Below are 27,313 nucleotides of genomic sequence, written 5' to 3'. Positions count from 1 at the left end.
CGGACCACCTGCTCTCCAAATATATCAAGACAATCGGTCAAAATGTTTGTTGCACTTGCATTTAACTTGATGCCAAGCATAAATGACATCTAAAACACGTTTGCTGAAAATAGATAAGCATGCAAAATGCGTATTTCGTAGACCTCTGATCATGGAGAAAATATTGTTTAAACACAAAAAATAATGGGTATCGTTGACAAAACGAGGAAGGCGGGTAATTTGGGATGGTTGCGTTTGAATGGTTGCTTGTCCATAATTCTCGCGCTAGCGTTCGACTGCAATGTATGTTTTTTTGTGCCTTTCCGTTAACTCGAGGTGCGTGCATGAGAGAGAGCATGATTAAAAACACCATGATTTTAATGAGATATTGTCGCGTACTTACCTTGTTTTGAGCTAAAAACTCCGTGTAGCATGTAACACCGAGTGTCAAGACACAGCTGTGAATGGCCACAGCCGGACTTTCTGGGGATTTTATGGGTGAAACGCGGTGATATAGCAAGTGTTGCGATGCAGTCACAGACAACGAGGAGTGGTCGAGATTTTCCTTTTCCAATATTTACCCATTTAAACGAGTTTTTTTTTTTTTTTTTTTCTTCAATCTTCCTTGGGGAAAATGCGACAACAACAAAAAAATACAATTACACGATAGTTATGAGGTAGCTATCCGTGACCTATTTACAAACACTATTTTTTTCATTGTGACGTAATTTGTTTAAAAGTTTAAAATATGCGAGTGAATAATTTTTTAGTCTTTTTTTTTTTTTTTTTTTTTTTTTAACTAAATTTTAGACATCAAATATTCTCAGCAAAAAATGATAGACATTTTGAATAATATGATTACTTCTTTTTATGGCTGGGATGAAACAATAGCGGTTGCACAGTAAACGGGGGTCTCCAGGGTAAAATAGAGAAATTAAAAATAGTCCGGGGGAATAATGCGTCATGAAAGTGCTATGGCAGCATTAAGACATATTGTTCTATCAAACAACAGTTCTTTTGGCTTAAAATCAAGCAATTTATTTTAAAGAGGGATGCAAGAGCAAAAAACTGTTTTTCAGCCTTGTGTGTTTTCGCCACCATAGATATTTTAGTGATTAAAATCCTTTGACTGTTCAACAACCTTTCTTTTCCTTTCATTTTACACAGCAAACTATTCACGGAGTTCATCCTAAAGGTTCCTCCGGGTCGCCTGGTGAAGCAGAAGCTGGACTGTCTGATTGACATCGTCCACAGTGATCTTTTTACCCATCACGGTACGAAAAGAGCACGTACGCACTCGAGGGGCGGTAATGGAATCGGTCACTGCACCCCTCTTTGTGTTAGTTGGCTAAAAGGCCGCGAGGTGTCTGTTTTCTAATTAATTGAATCCTTACCTTAGCAGCGGTAGTCTATGTTCCAATTTTCTGTTTTTGTCAGTTTAACACCTGTTGTCATGTTTCCGATCTGTCCAATTTGTCTTGTCAAATGTATTGTTTGCATTTAATTCCCAAGCTCAGCGAAAGAATCCATTCGAGAGCGGCGCCCGTCTGTACCGGCATATGCCGCGCCGTCATTCGCGACTGTTTTGCATTCCCTGCAGATTGCCGCGAGATTCTCTTACCACTGATGACGGAGCAGCTGAAGTTCCACCTGGAGAGGCGAGAGGAGCCCAAGGCCTGCTGCCAGCTGCTCAGCGACATCTTGGAGGTGCTCTACAGGAAGGACGTGGTGAGGAACGCTCTTCAGAACGTGCTCCCACTGGGCGAGCGAGCAATACAAACTGTTTACTGAATGTTGGCAGAAGCTGTAAAACCAAATAGTCTGTGTAGGGGGCCTCTGGGTAGCTCACGATATGGCGATAGAACAATTATCGATACATGCAGTGGGGCAAATAAGTATTTAGTCATCCACCAATTGTGCAAGTTCTCCTACTTGAAAAGATTAGAGAGGCCTGTAATTGTCAACATGGATAAACCTCAACCATGAGAGACAGAATGGGGGGGAACAGAAAATCACATTGTTTGATTTTATTTCCAAATTAGGGTGGAAAATAAGTATTTGGTCACCTACAAACAAGCAAGATTTCTGGCTGTCAAAGAGGTCTAACGAAGCTCAACTCGTTACCTGTATTAATGGCACCTGTTTTAACTCATTATCGGTATAAAAGACACCTGTCCACAACTTCAGTCAGTCACACTCCAAACTCCACTATGGCAAAGACAAAGAGGGCAACAAAGGAGTGGCTTCGTAAGAAGCATTTCAAGGTCCTGGAGTGGCCTAGCCAGTCTCCAGATCTCAACCCCGTAGAAAATCTGTGGAGGGAGTTGAAAGTCCGTGTTGCCCAATGACAGCCCCAAAACATCACTGCTCTAGAGGAGATCTGCATGGAGGAATGGGCCAAAATACCTGCAACAGTATTTAAAAAGCATGTGAAGAGTTACAGAAAACGTTTGGCCTCCGTTATTGCCAACAAAGGGTACATAAAAAAGTATTGAGATGAACTTTTGGTATTGACCAAATACTTATTTTCCACCATGATTTGCAAATAAATTCTTTAAGAAATCAAACAATCTAATTTTCTGGGTTTTTTCCCCCCACATTCTGTCTCTCATGGTTAAGGTTTACCCATGTTGACAATTCTCTTAATATTTTCAAGTGGGAGAACAATTAGTGGTTGACTAAATACTTATTTGCCCTACTGTAGGTTAGGAAATCATTCTAGGATATTCTATAAAACAACTAATAAACAGAAAATAAAGGTCTTTTTATCCTTCTGCTGTGAATTGGAATGAGTTTATCAATAGTACACATCCAATCCATTTGAAGTGGGAGGGATGGCAGCGAATGAACGAATGTTCATTCCCACGTCAAACGGATTGGACGTCCATAGCTGACTGTGGCAGCCAATGCCAGGCAATGAGTTAATTTTCCGGCATTTCACTTCATTTCCTGTTGATTTTGGGTCAATTCCTCTTCCTTTTGGGGCATTTATGGGTCATAGTCGGGTTTATAGTCGTGCTTAGGGGTGTGAAAAAATATCGAAATGGTGATAAATCGTGATACTTTGTATACCAAAAGGTTATCGATATGCTCCTGCCAAAAATCAAGATATCGTTTTGAAAAGGTGTCAATGTCTTAAAAAAACCCAACAAAAAAAAAAATGAACCAACAAGTTGCTACCAAAATCTTCCACCATAATAGTGTCTCAGTTAACTCTAAGGCTGCATTAACGCTGCTCGACACCCAATCCATATAGACAGTAGTGCTGCCCCGTCTTTCTTATATCTTATATCCTCTGGTTGTCCTACGTCTCTGACCGTTCTAGGGGGTAATTTATATTTTGTGTAGCGATCACAAATGCTACTCAGTGACAGCCAGCTAACACTTTTAAACAAATCTTAATTCTCTAATGTATTTACACTTCCCCCTTACTAAAGTTTTTTTTTTTACAACAGAAAAGGTAACAGTGGCAGTCAGATAGCATTTTAATTCTTTTTAGGTCATTCGTTGTCAGACAGAAGCAGCGCGGCACAATGTCACACTAAAAAATAAGTTAAAAATATCAAAATGGCTTACCTCTTTGTCCTCTGAAAGACCATGCCAACCCAACAAAATGTTTACTGCATATGAATTGTGAATGGCTTCATCCAGGCTTCACCAAGCTGGCGTGAAAACATCCGCGCGGGTTGATTCATTCTTCACATTTTTTCCTCCGAGTTTTGGTTTCGGGAAACGTCTGAAGAAAACATCCTTCGTATGTCGTAATGTGTAGAGTCGTTTCTACAAGTTCCAAAAAAGAAATGTGTGATTGGCTTGTTCATTTTTGAAAGACTACCGGAGAAAAGTAGCAGAATTAACATGGTTTCTATGCGAGGGCGGGTCTATAATGTCCCACTTCGGCTTTACTTCCGCTTTACGATGCAACGTCACGGTCTAAAAATAGCATGCGTGCGGTACGCTATTGGATTAAACTAGAGCTGAAACGAATACTCGAGTAACTCGAGTTTAAAAGCTGATCCGAGTAATTTTATTCACCTCGAGGAATCGTTTAATTTTGCCAGATCTAAGCATCATGTTTTGCCCGGACTACTTTTAATGCGGGACAACGCGCTGACGTCATGTGCGTAGAGGAAGAAGCAATTACAAAAAAAATAATAATAATTTACTGCAGCCGACAGCCGCTACAAACTACACCGACGTTGCTAAAAACTACGCCCGCATGATGCTAGTGTGGTAGCAGCTAGTGTCCGATGCGTCTCATAGATATCGCATGCATTTAGTACTAGATGCGAAACGACAGACTCGGCCGCGTCTGGGCAGCGTTAGTAAACAGCCGCCATCTTTAAGCAGTAACGCTAATAGTCACTCGCTCATGTAATGTTAGCCCTTCGGTGGGCTAGGTTTCTATTGATTATGACCACTGTCGATGCGTGGCTAACGTGTCTTACATACAGGCTTTATTTAATCCGTAAAAAAACAGCGCTGTAGAGTGATAAGGGTGTAAAATTAAAACATAATAAAGCTAACTGTCAGTTTTAGCTCAGTAGCCATTGCTGAATAAAACACCAAGTAGCACTGGTCCCTAATGTGCTCCAATACAGCAGGTATCATACATTTATTTTGAGCACTGCAAAAAAATCCTATCAGTACTTACAGTTTAGACTAACTTAAAACTTAACTAGAACTTAAAAATAGCTTGACACAAATGGAAATTCAATTGAAACACGTGGGAAAAACACGTAGCTTTCAAGTGATGTGTGTTATCAAGCGTAATTACATATTTAGGTAAAAAATGTTTTTTTTTTATAAGATCTAGAAGTTTTTTGAGTGAAAGCAGTGAATATTTTTTTCTAGTCACATCTGAGATGCAATTGTTGGCTGTTTTCAACAATGTACAGTTGTGGTCAAAAGTTTACATACACTTGTGAAGAACATAATGTCATGGCTCTCTTGAGTTTCCAGTTATTTTTACAACTCTGATTTTTCTCCGATAGAGTGATTGGACCAGATACTTCTTTGTCACAAAAAACATTCATGAAGTTTGGTTCTTTTATGACTTTATTATGGGTTCACAGAAAAAGTGATCAAATCTGCTGGGTCAAAAATATGCATACAGCAACACGAATTAGCAATTTCTTGTGAGTGATTATTGACTTGAACAATCATTGACTTGAACAAGTCAGGAAAGTCACTTGGAGCCATTTCAAAGCAGCTGCAGGTCCCAAGAGCAACATTGCAAACAATTGTTTGTAAGTATAACATGCATGGCACTGTTTTGTCACTGCCACGATCAGGAAGAAAACGCAAGCTATCACCTGCTGCTGAGAGAAAATTGGTCAGGAGGGTGAAGAATCAAACCGAGAATCACCAAAAAGCGGATCTGCCAAGAATTAGAAGCTGCTGGAACACAGATGTCAGTGTCCACAGTCAAGCGTATTTTGCATCTCCATGGACTGAGAGGCTGCCGTGCAAGAAGGAAGTCCTTGCTCCAAAAGTGGCACCTTAAGGCTCGACTGAAGTTTGCTGCTGATCACATGGACAAAGATAAGACCTTCTGGAGGAAAGTTCTGTGGTCAGACAAAACAAAAATCGAGCTGTTTGGCCACAATGCCCAGCAATATGTTTGGAGGAGAAAAGGTGAGGCCTTTAACCCCAAGTACACAATGCCTACCGTCAAGCACGGTGGTGGTAGTATTATGCTGTGGGGCTGTTTTGCTGCCAATGGAACTGGTGCTTTACAGAGAGTAAATGGGATAATGAAGAAGGAGGATTACCTTCAAATTCTTCAAGATAACCTAACATCAGCAGCCCGAAGATTGGGTCTTGGGCGCAGTTGGGTGTTCCAAAAGGACGATGACCCCAAACACACATCAAAAGTGGTAATGGAAAGGCTAAATCAGACTAGAACTAAGGTTTTCGAATGGCCTTCCCAAAGTCCCATTGGGAACTTGTGGACAATGCTGAAGAAACAAGTCCATGTCAGAAAGCCATCAAATGTAACTGAACTGCACCAATTCTGTCAAGAGGAGTGGTCAAAGATTCAACCAGAAGCTTGTGGATGGCTACTAAAAGCACCTAATTAAAGTGAAAATGGCCAAGGGACATGTTACCAAATATTAGCGCTGCTGTATGTATATTTTTGACCCAGCAGATTTGATCACTTTTTTCTGTTCACCCATAATAAAGTCATAAAAGAACCAAACTTCATGAATGTTTTTTGTGACAAAGAAGTATCTCTTCCAATCACCCTATCAGAGAAAAATCAGAGTTGTAGAAATAACTGGAAACACAAGAGAGCCATGACATTATGTTCTTCACAAGTGTATGTAAATTTTTGACCACAACTGTACATCGAAAATAAAATTTTTCTCATTCATTCATTTTCCATGCCGCTTTTTCCTCACAAGGGTCGCGGAGGTGCTGGAGCCTATCCCAGCCACCTATGGGCAGTAGGCAGGGGACACCCTGAACTGGTTGCCAGCCAATCTCATGTATATTTATAATTGCTCTTTACCTAAAAAAAAAATGTTTTATCCGATTACTTGATTAATCGATAGAATTTTCAGTTGATTACTCGATTACTAAAATATTCGATAGCTGCAGCCCTAGATTAGACGTCATTCAATGGCAGCAAATGAGTGAAATATATATGTAAATGTCTCTGTAGGGTCCCACCCAGTGGCACGTGCAGATCATCATGGAGAAGCTGCTTCGGACTGTCAACAGGACCGTCATTTCCATGGGCCGAGACTCTCCTCACATTGTAAGTCCATGTATAAAAACTCACTCACCCAAACACACAAACAGTTTCACACTTTCACACACTCTTTAACGCACACTTTCACAGTCACTTTCACACACTCGCGCATTTCCACTTTCCTAAGCTTTATTAGGCTTGCTTATCCTTACACTTTCATACAAGCTCAGTCCAAGTGGTTTTGATCTATAAGGCAGACAGTTGTCTGAGCACTGATCCCCTTGCATTTGGTTGTCTGAACTATTTTTTTGGAGCCTTATTTGCGTGTGTATGTCTGATCTCCGATTCATTAGACGATTGGCGATGCTTGGCAGCGATGCGTGAGTTGTATAAATACTTTACTCAATTTGCATGACTTTAATCCATGCTTCAAAATAAAAGTACATTTAATTTGTTCCTTCTTTGGATGATCCTTGCTGATGTCCTGTCTGTATTCATTAGAAACGTCTGACTTTTTACACTGGCGGATTGTCAACGTTAAATAACACATTTTCACGATTGACTTGGCCTAGGCCAGGGGTCGGGAACCTTTTAGACAGAGAGAGCCAAAACCCAACATATTTTAAAATGTGTTTCCACAAGAGCCATACAGTGTGTGTCTATGTGTATGTATGTATATAAACACACACTGTATATTCTATGTTCTTTTGCCAGCTTGTCAGAGTCCGTTTTGTAAGCACTGTTTCTTTCGTGAACGCATTGTGAAGGAATTCGCCCCCCCCCCCAGCCAAGCCATGGAAACAGCGCCAGCCGAACAAAATGCTGTTCCGCTGGCACTGCTCCCGCAAGCCAACCGGTGGGGGCCAAGATTCCGCGCGTTCACCCCGGTGTTAACCCTTTGTAGTGACTCCATGTTCCAAAAGTTTTGATGAAGGCTCACCGAAAACAGTTTGACAATTTATTCGTCGACAATGGTCAAAAAACAAGGCAAAAACAGACGACGGAGGGACCCTGTTGGATCAGGGGTCGGCAAAGCAAGGCTACATAGAAATGTTCCCGAGCAGCAACCGTTGTTCAGTTATTTTTGAAAGCTGCGGTGGAGTGGGCCGGGCCGAAAGTGTGGCTGGGTGTTGTCTTGGGATCATCCCTCTGTGGCAGGTTTGGGCGGTTAGGTTCGTGCATCATCCTTCGTGGCTGGGACGTGGTTGCCACGGCGAGCGATGCAGGTCTTGACGTCCAAGGCGCCCGCGCTATCATCTTGTTATCCTGGTTGGGCGAGGGTGTCCACCGCTGCTACTTGTTTTAGGACAGAGCACCCTGCTCTTTGTCCTGGAGTACACAGGAGAACTGATTGCAAGAGTTGGTGCCTCAGTCTTGTTCATGACGCGTTGGGCTTCTGTGATAAGATGGCGTTGTGTATCTTTTATGCCCTCTATTCTGCTTCTTTTCATTAAACTATGGTGTAAGTGCTATTTATTTTACATTAGGTGTGTTAGAGTAATACAAACAGTCCTATAGTAAATATTAGAAATGATACTATTCCCTGATTGATTATATTACGTGTGTTAGAGTATCGCAAGCAGTGATATGGTGTGTGCGAGAAAGTTAACTATTCCCTTCAATTTGAATGCATTACACATTACACACCAAAAGGAAAATAACACATAGAAACATGGTGTGGCGCCGTATATTTCCTGGAATAGGAAATCACAATCGGGGTCGACTGGGGAGATGTTTCAGTAACAGTGGCCGAGACAAGCCAGTTCGCTCAGGAAATCGAGTTGGAAGGGGCCGACACCGCCGCTGGCAGAGTGGGGATTAAACACCGAAGGCCATCTCACCCATCTCCGCGCTCCTGACTTGAAGCATATTATTGCGAAGTACATTTGAAGTGTCCAAGATTAATGTGTGAATGCGCCATCAGCCCATCATACCTGGTCCATGTTAAGTGAGCCGGCGTGTTCCACATTTAAGATGACGGGTTGGCAGAGAGCCATATGCGCTCAAGAAAAGAGCCACGCGAGACATAGGCTCCCGACACTTGGTCTAATCCATTAGTGAAGTGAAGTGTTACATTTGCTTGAGTTTTTGAGAAAATTGTACTTCTGAGAGTAGTTTGTGAAGAAGAAACACTACTCTTACCCTGCTACTTTGGGCTACATTAGTCATTACATTTTTCCTCTTTATTATGCTTATTCGATTTGACTTTTTTGGCTCTACCACTTTCACCAATGAGATGTCGCAACAATAATCACGTGACTCCAAAATATCAATCAGATGTAACAATTAAAGGTGTGTGAAATTTCCTCGTGTTTCGACTGCTGAAGATTCGAGAATGATTCACAAACATCCATATTCTGATTGTTTAAAGTAAAGCGGAACTAAAACACAGTTAGCGCGTTCTTCGGGAGGCAATGAGGAACGGACCGAGAGTAAACATCCACCACAACTCATGCTGCTAGATAAAAAAAACCGCCAACAGCCGCTACAAACAACGCCCAATTGCTACAAACTTCGCCAACATAATGCTACGGTAGATATCACAGGTATATAGAACTAGATGTAAAATGACAGACTCGGCGGCGTTAGCACATGTACAGAGAACTAGATGCGAAATGACAGACTCGCTGGTGTTAGTAAGCAGCCGCCACCTTAAAGCAGTAGACTTCTCAGGAAGGCTTTGTTGTCGCGAACCTAATTAACTTTTTATCTAAAATACAACTAAATTGGCAAAATCTTGACTTGAATCTATCTTAAAATGATCAAACAGTTTTAAAACTTTCACATTTCGAAAGTAGACAGAAGGGAAATTATGGAATAACGGGAACAACGGGAACAATCTTAAGAACTTTAACGGTTGATTCGCAACATTAAATTAATTGAATGTAGTTTAGAGCTGTTGATACAGAATGGGGATTTGAGTATTTTATTTACTGTTTTGAACTGTTAACTTGATACTGAAGTAGTAGTTTATTTAAGTCTGAGAGAATTTCTGTACTATTATTGTAACTAGCAGCCTAGCAGCCTCTTTAAAAGAACATATAAGGAGCTTATTCTAAGTTGCTATCGAGACTGACCTCCAGCATGGAAAAAACAACTGCACAAGGGTCAAATTAGGGCGTTCTGCCAGACACACAGACACCACATAGTGTTCCCATAACAAAAAAGTGGGGGAATTTCAGAGACTACAGATAAGGTAGTCATAACATGCCTTAACAATCAGCTCTGTCGCAAAGACAGAACATTATTCCATCCATCCATCCATCCATCCATTATCTTCCGCTTATTCCGGGGTCGGGTCGCGGGGGCAGCAGCTTCAGCAGGGAAGCCCAGACTTCCCTCTCCCCAGCCACTTCAGCCAGCTCCTCCGGCGGGATTCCAAGGCGTTCCCAGGCCAGCTGAGCGACATAGTCTCTCCAGCGTGTCCTGGGTCGACCCCGGGGCCTCCCGCCGGTGGGACATGCCCGGAACACCTCTCCAGGGAGGCGTCCAGGAGGCATTCGAACCAGATGCCCGAGCCACCTAAACTGGCTCCTCTCAACGCGAGGAGTAGCGGCTTGACACCAAGCCCCTCCCGGATGACCGAGCTTCTCACCCTATCTCTAAGGGAGAGCCCGGACACCCTGCGGAGGAAACTCATTTCGGCCGCTTGTATCCGGGATCTTGTTCTTTCGGTCACGACCCACAGCTCGTGACCATAGGTGAGGGAAGGAACGTAGATCGACCGGTAAATCGAGAGCTTCGCCTTTTGGCTCAGCTCCTTCGTCACCACAACGGACCGGTGCAGAGTCCGCATCACTGCAGACGCTGCACCGATCCGCCTGTCAATCTCCCGCTCCCTCCTACCCTCACACGTGAACAAGACCCCAAGATACTTGAACTCCTCCACTTGGGGCAGGATCTCCTCCCCGACCCGGAGAGGGCATGCCACCCTTTTCCGGCTGAGGACCATGGTCTCGGATTTGGAGGTGCTGATCTTCATCCCAACCGCTTCACACTCGGCTGTGAACCGCCTCAATGAGAGTTGGACGTCACGGCTTGATGAAGCCAACAGCACCACATCATCTGCAAAAAGCAGAGATGACATTATTCCATCTGCTGACATAAGCGAATGCTGTCCAGTTTTGATTAAATCTGTAAAAACTTTTGTGTCATGGAACTGCTTAACTGGTCACTAAGTACTTTGGACACGATTTTCTCAATAATGCGACCTACATCGAGCCAACAGCCATGTCCGGCCAACACTTTCACGTCTGGATTTTAGTCAATGACTGTTGGGAAGATAATGAATGTGTAAAAAAAAAAAAAGTACTTGTATCACAATGTGAAATGCCTACTCTATCATGCAAAGATTTGCGTCCTTTGGTTTAACAGGGACGGGATTTAATAAAAGCCCAGGCTTCTCCCGTCATCCCTTGTCTTTTCTTCGGGTTAATCTTATCACAATGCTACCTTGTAACTGTCAATGATACCGATGATGATGATGACAATAATAATAATAATAACTAATGGATGAAACATTAAAAGCAGCTAATAACGAGGGTGTGTGCATCAATAATCGATTCATAATCGAATCGTAACCTCTGAATCTTAATTGTAATCGAATCGTAAGGTGCCCCAAGATTCTCACCTCTACAGTAGTAGCAATACAGTCATATGATACAATCTTGCATTTGGAAGTCCTATGATCACACCGGCGTGTTCAGTCACATGGCGTCTTTAAAGCACTGTAAAAAATAAACTAGTTGACATAGAATCACCATTACTCAAAAGCACAGATTTCAAGCTCTCTGTCAGCTTTTATTTGGCAACGATAGACCATGAAAAAAACTGACATATCATTGTTTTAATTACATGGTAGAAAGTTTTTTTTAATCAACTAGAGGACACTCATGCGCTTTAAAGTTTCGTTTCTTTTTTTTTTCTAGTCGTAATCCAATGATTTTTGTGTACGTTTTTTTGGTCTAATTTGGTCATATAATAGGTTATAGTACACTGTAATAGTAGTTCGTACATATACAATTGTTTAAAAAAATATCACACCATAAGCAGTTACTCACAGTGTTACTCATTACTTGAGTGTTCTTTTCACTGAATACTTTTTTACTTGAGTAAGATTATTTTGAGGTTTTGGCTACTCTACACCCCTCTACCAGTGAATATGTGAAACCACACTAGTCACAAATCACAAATACTATACTTTTTGAGCCATGTTATTGTTCTTCAACTTCTCTGTCCTATTGCGACCGGCTTCCTTCCCATCCTGAGATAACGCTGTTGTTTTGGAGCCCGTTTCATTTCCTCGCTCATTCATAGCACGGCAAGCAGGCCATGTTAATGATTCCCACATCTCGCTTGTACACAAAAACCAGCATCTGTAATATCATCCGCATCTCGGCTTGTTGGCAACTCCGTACGCTTTGCATCGTAATCTGGCGGCTGTTAAACAGTTCCTCGGCAGATGACGTGTTGTTGTTGTAACCTTTACCGTCGGGCGCTTTTGATGCGGTGTCTCTCGACACGGAGCTGGCCCACCTCTTTGCCTAAAAGGCAATCAGCTCTCAAGCAGGCAGGCTGTATTAAAGCATCCCTCTCTTGTGCAGCCTTCCTGCTTAATGAAACTTCTGCGTCTGCCTGTGACCTCCCCTTGGTACAATAAAAGGCAAGAATTTATATGCAATGCATACAGTTTGTGGTTTGTTGTGTAAGCTCGGTATGGCCTTGAAATAAAATAGGATTTTTTTTTCCCCTCACAAATGAGACTTTTCAGATTTTTACAGTGTTAAATTTCACAGAAAATATGATAGGACCTCCCATTTGTTTGGTCAGTGGTCTATTAACTCATTCACTCCCAGCCATTTTCACCTGTGCAACCCCCTTCGCTCCCAGCCGTTTTACAGGATTTTGACTGATTTTGCAAGGTCCACAGAAAATTCTGTTCTATTGCTACATAAACATGGAACCCACCAAAAGAAAGACTCTCTTCTTTCAGCAGTAAAAAAAAAAGTTCATATCTTTTTCCATTCTTTAGAAATCAGCATTAGAAAATAGCTTAGTTTGAGCAATTTTCCAATTTCTGATGAAAAAAACAGAGAAATTGAGCTTTTGTGAAAGCATACATTTCAAACATAACTTTGACTTTATAACACAGCTATTTTTTGCTTTAGTTACATCCCAAACATCTGAATAATGTTTTCCTTTTTAAACAACAAGACAAATAGAGCTTTTGATTAGTGCTGCAACGATTAATCGATTTACTCGAGTATTCGTTAAGAAAAAAATATTCAAATTAAATTTTGTTGCTTCGAGTATTCGTTTAATTAAAGTGCCATTGTAATGGTTTATTTTGAAAGTGTTTACATTTAGTTTTATACATTAGGGTGGGAACACTGCCCTCTGGTCTGCCTCATTTTACATGGCTAAATCCAGCTGCTCCCTGTTAAGACCAACGTAAGCTAAGTTTTTGTCTGGGCTAATGTTTTTTAATGCATTCGTAATTTAGTTTATAGGTATATTTAGTCGTTTTTTGTGGGAATATGAGTCAACCATTTGTTAGGAGCATTGATTAAAAAAAAAAAAAAAGTTTTAGTTTTATTGATTTAGGTGGATACACTGCCCTATAGCGACAACAGTGAATATGACATAACTCATTTAACATGGCTGAATCCAGCCGCTCCCTGTTAAGACCAACATAAGCTAATGTGTTGTTTTTTTGGGGGACATTTGTAATTTAGTTCATAGGTTTATTTAGCTGTTTTTTGTGGGAACATGTGTTTGAACAATTTATTAAGTGTATTGTTAAAAAAACAAAAAAACTTAGCATTTTATAGCATTTAAGCTAGCGGACTTTTCCTGTGTAAGTTAGCCAATTGTTCTTTTGTTGTACATAGATCCTCATTTATTTATTTTTTTTTATACCGTTTGAGGCTTATCCCAGGTATTTTAATTTTTCATGGTCTTTATCCGATTACTCGATTATTCGAACTAACTAGTTCATCGATTAATCGACTACTAAAATAATCGATAGCTGCAGCCCTACTTTTGATAGCAAAGTAACAATTTATTTACACATAACTAACTACAATTTATTTACACATAACTAACTGAGAGATGACGCTGTTGTGGCTGCGAGAGCCCGGTAAACGCTTCCCTCATCGCCGCCTGTCTCATAAAAATGTGGGGGTTTTTTTGTCTCTGCGGGGTCTGCTCGGCGAGCAGCACGGACTCAACGGCATCGTCCGCTGCACTGGTGGTCCCGGTCGTTCTGCTCGGTCATCCAGTGCCTGGCATCCCGGGCGTCCTCTAGGTTGTTCTCCATTCAGTCGTCTTCCGCCGGCGCCCTTGCCTTGCGGCCTGGCCGCTCGTTGCCGTTGAATCGGGTTGTGGGTCTTACCAAATGCGCTACTGCCATCCAGTGGCCAGTTTTATTGCTTTAAAATGGCTTTTCAGCTTTGTGCTTTGGAGCTAAATTGAATCAGAACCCAGAGATGTCGCTTGTAAAAAAAAAAAAAAAAAAAAAAAAAAGTAAAAGACGTATAAATACGTCTTTGGAACACTTAAACAATTAAAAATAGAACGTATTGATACGTTTTTGGGAGCAAATGAGATAAATATGTTTACAATTTTGATCATTGGATTAAGATTTATTTCACGTTAGAAATTATTACCGTAATTTTTGGACTGTTAGCTGCTACTTTTTTCACCCTCATTTTGAATCATGTGACTTATAGTCCAGAACGGCTTATTTGTTGCTTTATTTGGGTTAGTAGGTAACACTTTATTTGACAGCGACGTCATGAGACTGCCATTAGATGTATGACAGATGTGACAGCTGTCATATCCATTCATTAATGCTCATGGCATTGTCATGTCATAATTATGATGGTCTTATGACAGTTTTATGGCCCCACTGTCAAATAAAGTGTTACCAAATTCCATAACTAGCAATTAATGAAACAACTAGAACAGTAACTGAAGAAATAATTAGCACAGGACATTAATTTTGATTTGTTATCTACATCTGTACCGCTTCAGTGCATGCTAGGAGGCATGTTGGAAGACAATAGTGTTGACAGGAGGTGGCAGCAGAGGTTGACTGTCTCCCCCAAGAGAACAGTGATGGCCAAATAAAGCTCTTTGAAGAAATGAAGCTTTGCAGCCAATTGGGTCAAAGCTTCATGGTGGTTCATTTGGTCTTATGACAGTCTTATGATGCCGCTATCAAAAAAAAAAAAAAAAAAGTGTTACCGTTTGACATCTTATGGTGTAAATATCCCATAATACAGTGAGGACAGCTGTGGTTTATAGTCCAGTGTGGCTTGTCTATGATCAAATGCCGTTTTCGTGTCAAATTTGATGGGTGGCGGCTTATAGTCAGGTGCGCCTTATAGTGCGAAAATTACGGTACATAAGATTTTTCAAGGGCTATCAAACGATTAAAATTTTTACTCGAGTTAATCAAACCTTAAAAATTAATCATAATTAATCGCAATTCAAACCATCTCTAAAATATGCCATATTTTTCTGTAAATTATTGTTGGGATGGAAAGATAAGACACAAGATGGACATAAACATTCAACATACTGTACATAAGTACTGTATTTTTTTAATTATAACAACAAATCCACAAGTTGGCATTAACATTATTAACATTTATGTGTATTTTGCATCGCTATTCGATTGGGAATGCCAGTTCTCTTTGCATTGAGCGCTTTTCTTTTTGTGAACATTATTTTTTTGAGAGATAGAAATATTATTTTTGTTGTGCTTTCACTAAATGATACTGTAGCAACTTAACTGTTCGGCCCAAATGCATGATGGGAAGTTGGGCAACCATGACTGTCAGTGGTGGCTGCAAATGGTATATAGTATGTTCTGCGTTGTGTTCAATTAGGTGTGTTAAGAAAAAGAACGTCTCCCGCGCCGCCCAAATGCATGATGGGAAGTTGGCCAACCATGACTGCCAGTGTTGGCTGCAAATGGTATACAGTATGTTCTGCGTTGTGTTCAATTAGACGTGTTAAGAAAAAGATTGTCTCTTGCTCTGCCCAAATGCATGATGGGAAGTTAGGCAACCATGACTATTAGTCGTGTCTGCTTAAGCCAATAAAGGGCCAATGAACGCCTGTGTCCACTCGCATTTCCCTGCCTTTTCAGTCTCAATGTGCTAAAACGGCGTCATTGTAAACGGTTTGAGGCAACGCATGAACGGGTCGTTCCGTCCATGCGTTAATTGCGTCAAATATTTTAAGGTGATTAATTTTTTTTTAAAAATTACCGCCCGTTAACGTGATAAATTTGACAGCCCTATTTTTTTCAAATATTGTTGCTTATTTAGGTATTCTTTAATGACTAAATTCAGCCAAATAATCAAAACTAAGGCAATATCACATGAGATTAAACGGTATTCTATGAATACAATGTGGTCATGGTGAAAGTCTTTCCAAACAGAGCTATTCAAGTCACCGGGTGAATTTTTAAAAAAATACTGCAATTAGGGCTGCAGCAATCGATTATTTTAATAGTCGATTAATCGATGAACTAGTTAGTTCGAATAATCGAGTAATCGGATAAGGAACATGAAAAATTAAAATACCTGATCTGAGCCTCAAATGGTATAATTTTTTTTCTTCCAAATGATGATCTATGTACAACAAAAGAACAATTGGCTAACTAACATAACAAAAGTCCGCTAGCTTAAATTCTATAAAATGCTACCGTTTTTTTATAATGCTTCTAACAAAGGGTTCAGACACATATTCCTACAAAAACCAGCTAAATATACCTATAAACTAAATTACGAATGCATTAAAAAACATTAGCTCAAACAAACTTGGTTTACGTTGGTCTTAACAGGGAGCAGTTGGATTCAGCCATGTGAAATGAGGCAGACCAGAGGGCAGTGTATCCACCCTAATCAATAAAACTAAATGCAAACAAATTAAACGAATACTCGAAGCAACAAAATTTAATGCGAATATTTTTTTCTAATCGAATACTCGAGTTAATCGATTAATCGATGCAACACTAATTGCAATATATATCTCGAACCCCCAGAAAGTCTCAATGACAGTTTTTTTTCAATATCGTTCTGTATCCTAGATAGAGTGATGTAACGCACAGTCAAATCCCATCTGAACTGTTCAAACTGAGAAGCATCTTGTCCCTATCTGATATGAAACTACCAGCTCTGTTTCTAATTTCAATACGTCTGGCAATAATCAGATTTCTGTGCTTTGTGACTGTTCAGACTACAAATGACTCATCCTGTTTCAACCTGAATTTGTTGAAAATCTGATTTTGCCTGCCAGTCTGAACACAACGTTTGTTTCCTCAAGATTGAAAGTCTGTCGCCAGCCCTCCCAGCCAAAATGGATTGGCTGTCAGAAAGTTGAATTCAGAGGATTCTGCCTTTGAAGCCACTTCCAGAAACATTTAATAATAAGTCCCGTTGAAATTCTTCGCACTCTTGACAGGAAGTGTGGCAGTCGCCTCCTGCGGCGCTGACCTTGTCCCGCTGAGTGGCAGCCTCTTCCATTTAGATTTATGCATTAGCGTTCTACTCCGCTTCCCTTCTCTCACTCCCGCGTTTTCCTGCTGCTCGGACAGAATGTAGATGAAGGGCCTTCACCCGTGCGGGATGGCCTGCAGTACAGTCGAGTCCTGAGTATGAGTTTAAATGTGGTTGTTAAATCCATCTTGCAACTCAAAACACTCTTTCCCCATTATAATGAACAGATGGAACAATGATTCCTAGTTTTGTTTTGTTTGATTGACAGTAAAATTTAGTTGGAAGTCTTGAAAGTCATGAATAAAGCAGTAAAATATATATCCGCCACCATCCTAAGTATTTTCATGAGAGCTGTCCAATATTACCAGATAGCCGATATTATCGGCTGATGACATCGGATAATATCGACATTGGTTTTTCCACCCTGCAGATCTCTCAGGGTGCAGATAATTAAAAAACAGTGTGGCATTTGCCAAGGCCCACAGCCTGTCAAAAGGATGGACGCTGGAAAAGTGGCAAAAGGTGGATTTTTCGGATGAATCTTCCATTGAATTACACCACAGTCGCCGCAAATATTGCAGGAGACCTACTGGAGCCCGCATGGATCCGAGATTCACTCAGAAAACTGAAGTTTGACGCCTGCACCCTGAAAGATCTGCAGGGTGGAAGGCAACATAAATAGTCTGAAATATCAACAAATCTTAGCTGCCTCTTACATTCTTAACCATAAAAAGGGACAGATTCTGCAGCAGGATGGTGCTCCATCACATTCTTCAATCTCTACCTCAAAGTTCCTCAAGGCAAAGAAGATCAAGATCCTCCAGGACTGGCCAGCCCAGTCACCAGACATGAACATCATTGAGCATGTCTGGGGTAGGATGAAAGAGGAAGCGTGGAAGACGAAACCCAAGAATGTCGATGAACTCTGGGAGGCATGCAAGACTGCTTTCTTTGATGTTCCTGATGACGTCATCAATAAATTGTATGAGTCCTTGCCGAAGCCCATGGAAGTCATACAAAGTATTAAATTTGGGTCTCACGGCACCACTTCTTAATTCGCTTATTTTATGTAACATATTTTTGTATTTAAAGTACATTTTTAGCTCAATTTTCACACTACTTTCTGTTGGCGACAAAACTTTTGTCTTGCCAAAATTTGACCTTTATGTCTTCATTAAATGGTAAATCTTTTTATACATTTTTGTACATTTAACTTCATTTGGGAGGGTCTTAGCTTTCATATGAGCCATTTCTGAAACCAATTGAATAATTAAAAGTCAGGTTATTAGCACTTCTTTCTACAAAATGGATAAGCAACAAGACTTTTGTCAGGCACTGTAATACATGTTTTGGATAGTTTTTTTTTTTTTTTTTAGTTTAGAGGGTATTTTGAGGTATTTAAAGGGTGAATTCTGACTTATGTGGAAATCTGGGTTAAATCGCCAGCGCAGGAACGGAACCCAAACGTAAACTGGGGACTAACTGGGTTGATTTGTTCCTGTTAGTTTCTACACTTTAAGCGGATTAATAATGCATAAAAATAACTACTCCAGTGAGGACATTCCAATAGCATCGATATGTGAAAAAAAAATATACGTTTCCTCCATCTTGTGTCTGCTTGACTTCTTTAAAGTGTGAGCTGTTTCACTTTTTTTGTTTGACTAAACAGTGACTATTGTAACTGTCACACTCTCACAGACTGGTATTATTTTAGTAGGTCGTCTTCCTGTTTGTTGTTTGCTTCCTGACAGCAGGCACTGTCGCGTTTTCAGACCTCCAACTAGGACCAAAAGCAAAACGCTGTTTTTAGATGTCTGCCTCGCTGCCTTTTTCTCTTTGCCACTGAACTCCGAGTGCTGCAGAGCCAAGAAGCATAGCGAGAAATGGCACTGCATCGTAATCAGTTGCTCTCCTGCGTTCAGTCTTTGAGTGGCCTCTTTTTTTTAAAGCCCTGCGACAGATACGATGCTGCAGAAATATGCTAACCGCTGTTTATGACTGGAGTGTGTAAAGGATGTGAAAGACTTCATTGGGAGATTCTTGCTCAGGATGTCTGTGAATATTGAGTTTGTATAGCACTGTAGTGGCAAACAGATGTCTGTAGGTGGTGACGTTGCCTCGCTTTGGATTTGAGATTAGCGCAGCTTTCGAGTAGATGATAAAGATGAGGGGTTGGAACCTCTGGGTACCTTACGATCTGATTTGCGATACAAGGCTCACGATAACAATCTCACAATATGGTGATTCAACAATTATCGACGCATGGGTCAGGAACTCAGTCTATGATATTCTACAAAACAACTAATAAACAGAAAAACTTTTTAATCATTCTGCTGTGAGTTTGTCACAAGTAGATACCTAATCCATTTGAAGCTTTCCAATGTTGTATCACACATGCATATCGGACAATTTTGAAATTTGGCAAAATTGGGGGTCTCTGAGCGGAACTTCAAGGAACCTCAGTGTTTTCCGCCGTATATGTTTATTATATTTGTAACATCTACAAGGACAACGCCAACTTGGTCATGATAATGCACGATCAGCGGGACGACAGTACATTATTTTCAATTAATTGGCCTCACCTGGACGCCACGAACTGCTTGCAAAAAAAAAAGTTGCCCGAGAGTTTAGGATGACGCTCGCCACGTTAAATGCTAATGAGAATGCTATGCTAATGCTCCGAATCAATCATCATGTTTGCAACGGTGTCACGACCCTCTTGTCCTCCCCCACGGCGTTGCAAAGCTGGGGAAAGTAATTCATTACAGTACTCACTACTGAAAAAAACTCACCGTTATACTCTAATGCCGTTATTAACAACAATGTTGAGACGAAGTCCAATCCAGTCAAACTAAATTGGTTGCAGCCAGTGAGCTAACGTAGACACTATTCTAATGGAAGATTTTGGTAGCAACCTGTTGATTCCTTTTTTTCTTTTAAACAGTGACACCTTTTAAAGCGATATATCGATTCTTGGTGGGAGCATATCGATAACCTTTTGGGCTACAAAGTATTGCGATACAGTGCCCTCCATAATTATTGGCACCCCTGGTTAAGATGTGTTTTTTAGCTTCTTATAATTTTTTAAAATTCAAATAATATGGGACCTTAATGGAAAAAAAGAGAAAAATCCAACCTTCAATACAAGTGCATTTATTCAGTGGGGAAAAAATCCCACATAAATAATTATTTGACATCAAATAATGTGTGTCACAATTATTAGCACCCCTGGTGTTAATACTTCGTACAACCCCCTTTTACCAACAAAACAAGGTCTGGGGACTGAGATGGCCATGGGAGGAGCTTGATTTTGTGTCTGGTGAACCATTTCTGTGTAGATTTGGCCATATGTTTAGGGTCATTGTCTTGCTGAAAGACCCAGTAACGACCCATCTTCAGCTTTCGGGCAGAGGAAAACAGATTTTGATTTAAAATGTCCTGGTATTTCAAAGCATTCATGATGCCATGCACCCTAACAAGGTTCCCAGGGCCTTTGGAAGTGAAACAACCCCACAGCATCACTGACCCACCCCCATACTTCACAGTGGGTATGAGGTGCTTTTCAGCATGCGCATCTTTCGTGGCACGCCAGGCCCACTTAGAGTGTTTGTTGCCAAAAAGCTCAATCTTGATCTCATCTGACCAAAGCACACGGTCCCAGTTGAAGCCCCAGTACCGCTTGGCGAACTCCAAATGTTTGCGTTTATGATTGTGAGTGAGGAAAGGTTTTCGCCGTGCATGCCTACCAAACAGCTTGTTGGCGTGTAGACAGTACCTCATACTCACTGTGAAGTATGGGGGTGGGTCAGTGATGCTGTGGGGCTGTTTCGCTTCCAAAGGGCCTGGGAACCTTGTTAGGGTGCATGGCATCATGAATGCTTTGAAATTCCAGAACATTTTAAATCAAAATCTGTTGCCCTCTGCCCGAAAGCTGAAGATGGGTCGTCACTGGGTCTTTCAGCAAGACAATGACCCTAAACATGTGGCCTAATCTACACAGAAATGGTTCACCAGACACAAAATCAAGCTCCTTCCATGGCCATCTCAGTCCCCAGACCTTGTTTTGTTGGCAAAAGGGGGTTGTACAAAGTATTAACACCAGGGGTGCTAATAATTGTGACACATATTATTTGATGTCAAATAATTATTTCTTGATGTGGGATTTTTTCCACACTGAATAAATGCACTTTTAGTGAAGGTTGGAGTTTTCTCTTTTTTTCCATTAAGGTCCCATATTATTTGAATTAAAAAAATTATTAGAAGCTAAAAAAAACACATCTTAACCAGGGTTGCCAATAATTATGGAGGGCACTGTATATCCAAATTTATATATTTTCACACTCCTAATAAAGCTACAACAAGCCAAATTGCAAATCTAGCTAGCATTGCTAGCATCGGTTAGAAAAAAAGGCAAATGAAAAAAAAAAAAATCTGGGTGAATGTGAAAAAGTGAATGAACTGTTTGGAAAAATAGTACAAAATTTTGTTAAGTGTCTGATTTTATTCTTCAGTTGCATATTAAATTGTTCATGTATTTATATGTTTGGTTTTTGTTGAAAAAGGGTAAAAAATACACAGTATTGCACATAGTAAATCAATTGCACTTCTTTAGAAGGTACATATAAATACGGGAGTCTCTCTTAGTGCTATCTACAGATGAGACTAGAACCACTTCCTTTTTTTTGGCTTTGTGAGTGATGCTATAATTATATGAATGTATTTTTGTTTGTTACATTTTAGCTATGCCTTTTTGTAAGATAAAATGAGCCCTATTTTTATTATATGTAAACGTATTTATAGTAATTGCAAATAGCGTTACACCCCTCGTATTTCTTAAAAACAAGAAAGGAACAAAAACACATGAATTAGGCATTTCAAAATTCTTTTGTTTCTGTTTAAAAAGCTAAAATCCTGCAAAAATGCGAGGCTACACTGTACATTCACTTCTGGCTCGGTTACTGATACAATCACATATATTTGCTGTTACCCTTCAACAGTATTTATTATTCTCAGGGCGGGAACAAAAAAAAAGTGAGCTTCCACTCACCTCTAAAAGATGACAGTGGCTTCTTGCAATAAATCTGAACTTATATCCAATATTTCATAAATATATTCCGCTAAAACTTTAAAGTCCTTTTTTCTACAGCTTTAGATAAAAATGTCCTCTGATGTCCAAAAAAGCCATTAAGAAAATAAGTGTCATTTAACAATATTTTTTATGTACACATCGTCTCCAAAGTCTGTCGAGAATTCATGGTGACATTTTGGGTCAAATTATTCGTAGGCTTCTTTTAGATGGTATGAAGAAATAAAGTGAAATGTGAAAATAGTCCCGGTACTCCAGAAAAAGTGGATCCTGGACTGTGTTCGTTGTGCTTTGCTGTATGGCGAGAGGCAAGTCCACGTCGTTTCAGTGTCAGAAATCTCCCAAGATGGTAGCTAATCACATTTTCACACCCACTTTGAGGAAAATTGCTTCCAAAATAACTCCAGATGGAAATTAGGAAAGCGTGACGTTTCAGTTTCACATGAACCATAGTCTCCAGCGAGCGTGCTTCTTGGACTCGGCTTTGGACTTGCGCTTGGGCGTGGATGTGAAGGCCTCGTGGGGGTACGGCAGGGCGGGGAAGTGCGTGTCGTCCGATGGGCACAGCCGTTTCATGAGGGGCTGAAGTTTGTCTTCCTGTTGCTTGAAGTCCAGCTCCACACTGCGGGGGAAAAAATGGACAGAGAACAGCAACTTTAGTAACCCAAGTACCGCATTTTCTGGACTATAAACTACTCTTTCATGGTTTTACTGGCCCTGCGACTTAAAACTCAGTTGCAATTTATGTTACTTTTACTCGCACTGACAGCCGCGAGGAGGGTGCTCTTGGCTTGCCCTCTGCTCTCGTCTACTCTACTGCTACTCAACTATTTCTCTACTACTACAAAAAGTCAATCATCTGTCTCGGATGAGCACTCACTCAGACATTTTATCATGTAGAACAAACTCCAATAAAAAGCTTGAAAAACTAATGAATTAGTCCAAAAGTGCAACTCATTAGCATTCAGAAACACTAAAAGAAATGAATAAAAAAAACATTGTGGTGGTCAGTAAATGTTAATTTTATAGAGCAAGTGCAGGAAAAATATATATGGAATCACTCCCATTCTGAGGGAAAAAAATATGGAATCATGAGAAACAAAAGAAATAACAATCAAAACACATTAGGGCTGCAGCTATCGATTATTTTAATAGTCGATTAATCGATGGACTAGTTAGTTCGAATAATCGAGTAATCGGATAAGGAACATAAAAAATTAGAATACCCGAGCTGAGCCCCAAACGGTATTTAAAAAGTAAATAAATGAGGATCTATGTACAGCAAAAGAACAATTGGCTAATTTACAAAGCAAAAGTCTGTTAGATTAAATGCTAACTTTTTTTTTCTTCTTACAATGCTCTTAACAAATGGTTCAAATACATATCCCCACAAAAAATGGCTAAATTACTAATAAACTACTAAATTACGAATGCATTAAAAAAGACTTATGTTGGTCTTAACAGGGAGCAGCTGGATTCAGCCATGAGGTAGACTCGAGGGCAGTGTAACCCAAATCAATAAAACTAAATGCAAACACTTTCAAAATAAACCATTACAACGCCACTTTCATTAAACGAATGCTCGAAGCTGCAACATTTAATTCGAATATTTTTTTCTAATCGAATACACGAATTAATCAATTAATCGTTGCAGCACTAAAATACATCTCTATTATTTAGTAGTACCACCTCTGGCTTTTATGACAGCTTGCAGTCTCTGAGGCATGGACTTGATGAGTATTCTTCATTAATTTGGTGCCAACTCTGTTTGATTGCAGTTGCCAGATCATCCTTGCAGGTCGGAGCCTTGCTCTGGACCATTTTTTTCCCATTTCCACCACAGGTTATCAATAGGGTTGAGATCTGGGCTATTTGCAGGCCATGGCATTGATTGGATGAGTCTTTTTCCAAGGAATGCTTTAACAGTTTTAGCTCTGTGGCATGATGCATTGTCATCTTGGAAAATGACAAACATATTTTCAATTGAAGGGATAAGCTGTCTAAAATTTCAATGTAAACTTGTGCATTTATTGAAGATTTAACCACAGCCGTCTCCCCAGTGCCTTTGCCTGACATGCAGCCCCATATCATCAAGGACTTAGGGAATTTTGATGTCTTCTTCAGGCAGTCATTTTTGTACAGTGGGGCGAATAAGTATTTAGTCAACCACTAATTGTGCAAGTTCTCCTACTTGAAAAGATTAGAGAGGCCTGTAATTGTCAACATGGGTAAACCTCAACCATGAGAGACAGAATGTGGGAAAAAAAACAGAAAATCACATTGTTTGATTTTCAAAGAATCTATTTCCAAATTTGAATGTAAAATAAGTATTTGGTCACCTACAAACAAGCAAGATTTCTGGCTGTCAAAGAGGTCTAACTTCCTCTAACGAGGTCTAACAAGGCTCCACTCGTTACCCGTATTAATGGCACCTGTTTTAACTCATTATCGGTATAAAAGACACCTGTCCACAAGTCAGGCAGTCACACTCCAAACTCCACTGTGGCCAACACCAAAGAGCTGTCGAAGGACACCAGAGACAAAATTGTAGACCTGGACCAGGCTGGGAAGACTGAATTTGCAATAGGTAAAACGCTTGGTGTAAAGAAATCAACTGTTGGAGCAATTATTAGAAAATGGAATACATACAAGACCACTGATAATCTCCCTCGATCTGGGGCTCCATGCAAGATCTCACCCCGTGGCATCAAAATGATAACAAGAACGGTGAGCAAAATTCCCAGAACCACACGGGGGGACCTAGTGAATGACCTATAGAGAGCTAGGACCACAGTAACAAAGGCTACTATCAGTAACACAATGCGCTGCCAGGGACTCAAATCCTGCACTGCTAGACGTGTCCCCCTGCTGAGGCCAGTACACGTCCAGGCCCGTCTGCGGTTCGCTAGAGAGCATTTGGATGATCCAGGATGTGTTATGGTCAGATGAAACCAAAACAGAACTTTTTGGTAGAAACACAGGTTCTCGTGTTTGGAGGAGAAAGAATACTGAATTGCATCCAAAGAACACCATACCCACTGTGATGCATGGGGGTGGAAATGCTCATGCTTTGGGGCTGTTTTTCTGCAAAGGGACCAGGACGACTGATCTATGTGAAGGAAAGAATGAATGGGGCCATGTATCGAGAGATTTTGAGTGAAGATCTCCTTCCATCAGCAAAGGCATTGAAGATGAGACGTAGCTGGGTCTTTCAGCATGACAATAATCCCAAATACACAGCCAGGGCAACAAAGGAGTGGCTTCGTAAGAAGCATTTCAAGGTCCTGGAGTGGCCTAGCCAGTCTCCAGATCTCAACACCATAGAAAATTTGTGGAGGGAGTTGAAAGTCCGTGTTGCCCAACGACAGCCCCAAAACATCACTGCTCTAGAGGAGATCTGCATGGAGGATTGGCCCAAAATACCAACAACAGTGTGTGAAAAGCTTGTGAAGAGTTACAGAAAACATTTGGCCTCTTTTATTGCCAACAAAGGGTACATAACAAAGTATTGAGATGAACTTTTGGTATTGACCAAGTACTTTTTTTCCACTATGATTTGCAAATAATTCTTTAAGAATCAAACATTTTCTGTTTTTTGTTTTTCTACATTATTTCTCTCATGGTTGAGGTTTACCCATGTTGACAATTACAGGCCTCTCTAATATTTTCAAGTGGGAGAACTTGCACATTTAATGGTTGACTAAATACTTATTTGCCCCACTGCAAATCTCACTGGAACAGCACCAGACAAAAGTTCCAGCATCATCACCTTGTCCAATGCAGATTCTTATCTCTTGACACCTTGTCCAATGCAGATTCTTGTCTCCTAACACCTTGTCCAATGCAGATTCTTGACAACGTGATGATGCTGGAACTTTTGTTTGGTGCTGTTATGAAAATATTTTATAAAGATTGAAAAGTTACCTCGTGTTGCTTTAAAGTCATAACAAGTTCGAACAAACTAGGACAACACAGTTCCCGAAAAATATTTTACTCTTGAAGGAGTGCATTAAATCTGACGTTTCGGCATCCATGCAATGTGACATCTAACGAGTCTGAAATTTTTCAGTCCTCAGACAAAAAAAAAAATAGTGTCCTGAACAACAGGACAAAGAAGAACAAAGTGCGTGACCTTTTGAGCCCACTCCTGAGGGTTTTGAAAATTCTGTAACTTCTACAGCCGTCAATGACACTGAAACACGACCATTCACTGTGCTTTTAGCACACACCACAAAACCTATTTACCTAAATCATGTCCACACTACTACAGGGAGTTGTGGGATTTATCTGCAGCAGCCATCATTTTTAATCCTCGCATACATCTGACCGATAGCTCTGGCTAAGTGAGGGGAGAAAAGAAATCAGATTAAGAGCCTCAACCACTGTAAATACACTCGCACTTTTAATCTTCCTCCAGTATCGGCGAGAGGGAGATAGGTTGACGAGGGCGGTGTGGGGGTTGCGGAAGACTAGACTTGCATAACGGGTGGAGGATTTGCTTCGTGATTGTCGGACGGATGGTTGGTTAGGCGGTGGGAAGGTGAGCTTTGCAGCGGGCTCATGATATCTTTTTAAAACGGCAATAAGGGATTGGACGGACGCTGTGACACGACAGGGTTTCCCCTAGGATTTTTCGAAGCTGTCGTAGTGGTGGGCTAGCTACATCGGAGTTGACAGTTCCAACATGTCGTGCCGCGGCGAAATTGCTTCATATCATGACAAATGAGATTTTTTTTTTTTTCACATTCATTTTTTTCTAACAAATATCTATGTGAAATATTTTATTAGCCAGGCTAATGTCATAGCTCTCACCTACGGTAAATGTACGTAAACTGGGTAGTTGATTACAGCCACTTAAGCCTGAGTTATGCTCCTGCGTTGCGGAGACCGCAAAGTGACCACGGCGTGAATTAGCATTCGATAGTTCTGCGGTGATGGAACTCGTTGCTCTGTAATTCAACGCCAAGCCACTAGAGGGGTGTGGCGTTATGTTTGTACGGTTTGGGGGCATGCTTGTTGACTTCCTCTAGTCTAGTTTAA

The 27,313-nt window shown here is 40.6% G+C and overlaps 2 protein-coding genes across 2 annotated transcripts in view; one reads left to right on the top strand and one right to left on the bottom strand.

The window, feature by feature from the left end:
- dock1 (dedicator of cytokinesis 1) overlaps window positions 1-27,313 on the top strand; it is a 271,810-nt gene that overhangs the window by 80,725 nt on the left and 163,772 nt on the right. Inside the window, exons 25-27 of the mRNA XM_057826650.1 lie at window positions 1,147-1,253; window positions 1,580-1,707; window positions 6,647-6,742. Of these exons, the coding sequence (XP_057682633.1) occupies window positions 1,147-1,253; window positions 1,580-1,707; window positions 6,647-6,742 (331 nt within the window). The remainder of the gene's footprint in view (window positions 1-1,146; window positions 1,254-1,579; window positions 1,708-6,646; window positions 6,743-27,313) is intronic.
- LOC130909795 (inhibitory synaptic factor 2A) overlaps window positions 21,472-27,313 on the bottom strand; it is a 70,543-nt gene continuing 64,701 nt past the window's right edge. Inside the window, exon 4 of the mRNA XM_057826651.1 lies at window positions 21,472-22,895. Coding sequence (XP_057682634.1) covers window positions 22,712-22,895 — 184 coding nt within the window. The 3' untranslated portion in view covers window positions 21,472-22,711. The remainder of the gene's footprint in view (window positions 22,896-27,313) is intronic.

This window comes from Corythoichthys intestinalis, chromosome 21, assembly GCF_030265065.1.
Source record: "Corythoichthys intestinalis isolate RoL2023-P3 chromosome 21, ASM3026506v1, whole genome shotgun sequence".
Classification (NCBI taxonomy): domain Eukaryota; kingdom Metazoa; phylum Chordata; class Actinopteri; order Syngnathiformes; family Syngnathidae; genus Corythoichthys; species Corythoichthys intestinalis.
The sequence above is the reverse complement of the archived record's forward strand: the minus strand, read 5'-3'. Positions and strand labels throughout refer to the sequence as shown.